At 44.8% G+C, this 5,809-nt stretch overlaps 1 protein-coding gene across 2 annotated transcripts in view; it reads right to left on the bottom strand.

Moving 5' to 3' along the window:
• Positions 1-461: 461 nt before the first annotated feature.
• The window catches only part of STX2 (syntaxin 2), a 25,965-nt gene continuing 20,617 nt past the window's right edge, over positions 462-5,809 (bottom strand). The window contains exons 10-11 of one of the 2 annotated variants that reach the window (XM_006909966.3): positions 4,392-4,517; positions 462-2,591 (exon numbers count right to left, since the gene is read on the bottom strand). In XM_006909966.3, the coding sequence (XP_006910028.2) occupies positions 4,437-4,517 (81 nt within the window). In that variant the 3' untranslated portion in view covers positions 462-2,591; positions 4,392-4,436. The remainder of the gene's footprint in view (positions 2,592-4,391; positions 4,518-5,809) is intronic. The other variant, XM_006909967.3, reaches the window with a different exon arrangement.

The following is a 5,809-nucleotide window of genomic DNA, read 5'->3' as shown; positions in this document are numbered from 1 at the left end:
TCCGGCTCTCCCCTCTCCCAGCACCGCGGTTGCGAAGGAACGACATTCTTTTAGACAGTAAACTTCGTTTTCTTTAAAAAGTATAAACAAAGGTTAGAATTCAGTAAGGGTTATGAATTAAGGAAAGTCCACTTATTAATAAGAAAAACTCTGAAAGAAGATTGAGCAACGCATAGAGGATAAATGGCTCTAGCGAGGGGAGGGCTCCCCCCTCCACGGACAGTAATGGGAATGTCAAGAGGACATACATTCAAAGCCCCTGGGTGAGGTACAGCCCGGAGTCCTCGAGTTAGCCTTCGTTGTCAACAGCAGAACTTCCGGTGGGTTCCTCAATACACATGTGCTGCTGACATTTAAGATACGGACCACAGAAGCTCTTAGAACAGTAATGATCAAAAATTTATCAAAAACACCTACGATTAACTTACATTGTTATTATACATAATAATGACCACAGATAATTTCCTTAGTAGAACAGTTTATTAGTGGACATGCAATAAAATACCTCCCCAAATACCTTTCCAGAAATGACAAAGTAGAAAGTAAATTTTAGGGGGCAGGGTTCTCGGAGTTCTTTCAATGTAAACATGAAATATTTGAAGAAATAATAAAAGATAACAAATGAACTTATAAATATATCGTTTAAATCTGATGTCAGATAGGTACATGAGGCTTAGACATACAAATGTGTTATCTAATGAATGACTTAAATATCCAAATAGAAATCAAAAAGCATTTCCATAACTTCAACTATAAAATCACAAATTCGGTAAGTACTTCAAGCCTAGAAAGAATGACTTGAAAAAATACAGTAAGAATTATAAAAGGTGAGGGCTTAACAGGCTTGACTTTAAGAGCGTCAGACAACAGAGACAGCTCATCAGCACATAATTACACAGCCGAGTACGTATATAAAGGTACATTAACACAAGCATGATCTCTCAAGTTAAATATCCTTCAAGACGAGTTATATCTTAATGTTAGTACAAATCAGGGAGCAGATCTCACTGACAGACTACTTAAAGATTTAATAATATATGTCAGGGCCAGAGGCCCCTGGAGTGACTCAGCACCCAGTGATGACCAGCAAGTGAACAACACGCAAAAACATGGACTTAAAGCTGAGCTACGCGCTGTGAATGACGAGTTCATAATCGTATTAAATAAGGAACATGGCTTCTACACTGTTCAGTGTAATTCACACTTATTGTTTGAAATCAAGCATGTCTACACGAGTTTTAAAACCAAACAACGTTAAAATACAGTCACATGCTTATACAACTACATACAGACGTAACAAGAATTAACTATATTTTGGGTATCCTTCACACGCTCATTTTAAATGTTGACTAGTTGCTATCTTTTACATGTCTGTTCACTAGCAAGATTTCATACATTTTATAAGCCAAAAGCATATTACAATAAAAACCATCAATGAGCAATAAAAACATTTAATTATCAGCGATTCCTATAAACTTTGGGAATTAACTTTTAAAGTTCAGCAGAAAAGTACTTAACAAGAACACTGAAGTGACCTATTCAACAGTTTAAAAGAATGACTTAATGTCTAGGAATAGAAAGTACTCGATCTTGGTTTTTATCAGCATCTTAAATTCAGACTTTATTAATGTAAACAGGGAAACAAACCTTATTTTTAATGAACAAAGAAGAGGCCATTGTCTTTACAGTGCAGTAACTAATTTATTATCTGGGTACTGAAACAGGTAGAAATGGAACTGAGTATAATAACTAAGACTTTTCCGGAAGGCATCGGGCGCATTTAAACCTTATAAACCAATATTAACAGAAGGCACTTAAAGGCTTTTGGGGCGCTTTGCAAGTAATGTTTTCTATGCTGACGGCAAACTTTGTAAACAGCTGTGCAATGATGGCTCGAATACCATGAAGCTTCCTATTTCTTTAAAACGCCAATATGTAATATATAAAAATGGAGTAAATTAAGATGTTAATATATTAAACAATTTACAAACATTTAAAATTATAGATATGTTACAAAACAGCTCTGTGATAATAAAAATTATTTTTCAAACAATAAACACAAATTAAACACAGTACAAAAACCTCCTAATTAGCTTGTTAGCTGGGAGAAGGGGTGGAAAGATGTCTTAGACCTGAAATCGAATAGCTTCAGAACATAAAATATTCCTAATTAAGCTTTACATACATATATTTTTAACACTGAAATATTTAAAAAATGAAAATTTCAATAATTCCTTATTTTAAGGCCATTGAAACAAGTTTCACATTGTTAAAGGTTTGTGATGTGTTGTTCAGGGTCCAAGAGTGTTTGGGTTAACTCATCACATCCGTTCTGCCTACGGCTTTTTCACTGAACAATACATTCTCTTGTTTTCTTCTTGAATTCACTAATAGAAAGTGAGCACTCAGTGCCACGTGTCACAATGTCTAGGGTTCATTCAGGAAATGGGAGGATGCTGATTTGCTGCAGATGTGGCCTGACTCCAGGATAGATGGCTCTTGGGCGCTGGTTGCTATGACAATGTTGTTGCTAGGATAATTCCAAGGATCACAAGCAAAATAATTACACAAATAATAATGAACATCATTTTCTGCAAGACAAAGAAAAACATTAATTTGCAAGGTATCAGAGGAAAGAGGTCATTCATGCCTTTCCTAACAAAATTCTCCTGGAATTGGATAGTTTAAAATACAAATCCATGACTGAGAGCGAGCCCCGGGTCAGAGAAAAGGGAAGTCCTAAGGCAAGACAGTACGTTGCAGACACATGTGCATTAAGTTAAATTAATAAATTAAAATGTCATTAAAACCACACTTATTTGCTCCCGGAAGGAAAAGGCAAGTCCAGCTGGCACCACGTGGGTTCCGAAAGGACACTCTACGGATCGTAATAAAATTTCAAACTGCTGTTTCTCCGTGCGCTCTACATCCTCTTAATACTTTAAATGAACCTATTTCTATCTGCAGACTCTTACTCCACCTTCCTTCACACGGAGGGACGCTGCAGGTGCGCCGGAAGTCAACCGGCCGCGCGGCCGGCCTCCCGCTGCACCCGCTTTTCTTAATTAACAAGCGTCCTTGCACAGCTGAAAGCTAAGAGGCCTAGTATCCTCCAGGAAACTTGTCTGCGGCAGAAGGGAAGGAAGTCACCAAGATGAAGGGCACGTGGCCACGCCATATGACTCCGAGTTCTCCTTGTAAAAAGCAGAGACTCCTCACCTTACGTTAGTTTAACCAACGCAGGCCAGGCTTTCATCTAAGAAACCGTGTCTGCTGAAAGGGGACAGCCCGAGAAGGCGTCAGCCTGCCAAAGGCTCCATGCATTTGTGTGACCCGTGACGACAGCACGGCGGGCGGGAAGCTTCCAAGTCAGTGGCTCAGAACCGAGCAGCGCCGCCCTCAGGATGCCAGCACCCCGCAAGTTCTGTCACTTGCTAGTATTACGCGCGTCCCCCGGAAGGCGAGGACCTTGGTCCCGGCTGCCCTGCGCACACGTCTTCCCACGCACTTGCAGAGGCAGCTTCGCGCTTGGCCTATCGCGCCTTCCTCCCCCCCGACACCCACCCTTCAGAGCCCCCATCACCCTGGATGCTCGGGCACCCCGCACATGCGTGCTGACCTCCGCAACTCAGGGACACCCGGCACTTGGCACACGCGCCCTTGCCCCCTTCCCCCCACTCCCCTGGAGCCACGCCCCCTGACAGCCTTCTGTTAACCCCCACCCCACAACAGCTGTCTCCTCTGGGATGGGCACTTCCTTGGGCGCCGCTGCCGCTGAGGGCGAGCCACAGCTCTCCCTCCGACTCGGATAATCCCTGGGCGAGGGGCTCGCTCTGCCCGACCCCCCACCCCACCGCGCTGCAGGGTGCTGGGGCTGAGGTGCCCACACCGGGGCCCCGCAGTGCCCGCCGGGCCTACAGGGAGGCTCCGCCCACCTACTCGCTGAGAATAAATTCACTTTTCAAAAGCATAATTAAAGACACCGACCACTGCATTTGTATAAAAAATAATTGCTGACGTGAGCCTGGGTGTGTTTTATCAACGAGGACTGGCCATGTTCATCTGTCCCTACGGCGCTGGCAAACAAGCAGCGGGAGAGGCCAGGCTGCTGTGCGCCGCGGTCAGCCAAGCGGCACAAGCCAACCTAGAGGCTCTAAAAGTCGACACGAGGAGGCGGCCTTCGCTTAACAATGAACGACCCGCCAGCCGGGCCGCTCTCAGTGCGCATAGTGGCTGGAGACGAGAACCGGCCAGCGGGCGCTCGCGCGGCCCGCCCTTCCTGGCCCGCGCTGGCAGGCGCTGTGACTCCTGCTAAGCAGACTGCAATCAGGCAAGCGTGACTATTAGCGAATTGAGAAAGTTAGTAAGTAGATCAGTGATTAGTTACTTACTGCCGCGCTGGCAGAGAGGGACACACACTGACGCTATCCACATCGTCATTTGCCAACTGATAAACCAATAATTAGAGCAATTACAGCAACCAGAACCACCGACACAGCAACAATTATCCACTTTTTCTGTCAAAGAAAAGCAAGCGGATTATATTATAGTTAATTCCATATTGCCACATTAGAAGACATTATTCATTTAAAATGAAACAATCCAAGATTTGTTTAAAATCGAAGTTGCAGGACATCTGACTCGTTCTGTTTGACAATTTTTAGTTCTCGAAACAAGCGATTTTAACTGAAGGAGGTCAGACTACTTGGAGGCGGCCTGCCACAGAACTCTGGGGTCATCAGGTTTCATCCATGAGAGCTGCGTGACCGCACCATTTGATAAACTTCTGATGGACTGGGATATACAGCTGACTTTTTCTGGTCTAGCGCTACGTATGCAGCCCAGTCAACTGAGACACTAGTTATCTATTGATGAAGTCCCTACACTCGTTTCTGGTCTGTCTGCTGTCGAAAGTTAAACTCTTCACTGCCGCTGCCATACCACATAAAATAAACCACTCCACTAATGCCACCTGGTCTCTCAGGGGCCACGTGCAGCTGCCCTGGGAATAAAAACGGCACCAGGAGAGGGGACAGCCGACACGTGAGCAGACGCAGCAGCAAAGCACCTAAGGAGCAGAGTAATAAGCTGTGTGGTTTTAGATGTCAGGCATTTCATAGAACAGTGATAATTTTTGAAACAGGCATCACGATTTTGACCAAGTGACAGTCCAGGTGATATACAGACCCCGTCATCTTCTAAAGCGAGGCTTACTCGGCAGGTTAAGAATGAAAATGTATCATCTACTATCTTTCACCTCTGTAAAACCAATGAGCTTTTCACTAAAATTTTTATTGGACCACTATGCTGTCGAGGTCATGATTTTTAAATGACAGTCCCTTCTGTGCCTGGAACTAGGCCAAGGGCTCTACCTGTGAGCCTCATCGCCTTGTTTTAAGGGTCAGTGCTTTACCAAGTGATGACACAGAATAATGTGAGAAGCCATGCCTTCCATTTCATAGATAATTAACGCATCAGATAAGCCCGAGAAAGCAGAGCGCTGTGCCTTGCAGGCGGCAGCGAAGCGCAGATGTGCGTCCTGTTAGACGATGGCCGTGCACCGTCGTTACGGCGGAGTCTGCACACAAAATCTGACTCCTCGTCTTTCCCGAACACCTGGAAACTCTCTCTTTCCAGGGCCTTTGTTGACATGGAATAGGAACCCCCCTCCCGCGCACCCCCCCAACCGGCACTGAGCAGGCACCTGTAAGAAAGGTACTGCAAACCCAGACAGCCATCTTCCAGGAGGTGGGAGGGTGACACACGTGGAAGCGGGGCTTTGGTGCTAAGTCAGAGAAAAGCCAAGAGC

Source organism: Pteropus alecto, unplaced genomic scaffold (assembly GCF_000325575.1).
Source record: "Pteropus alecto unplaced genomic scaffold, ASM32557v1 scaffold213, whole genome shotgun sequence".
Lineage (NCBI taxonomy): Eukaryota > Metazoa > Chordata > Mammalia > Chiroptera > Pteropodidae > Pteropus > Pteropus alecto.
Note: the sequence above shows the minus strand (reverse complement) of the source record. Positions and strands in the feature narration are given on the sequence as shown.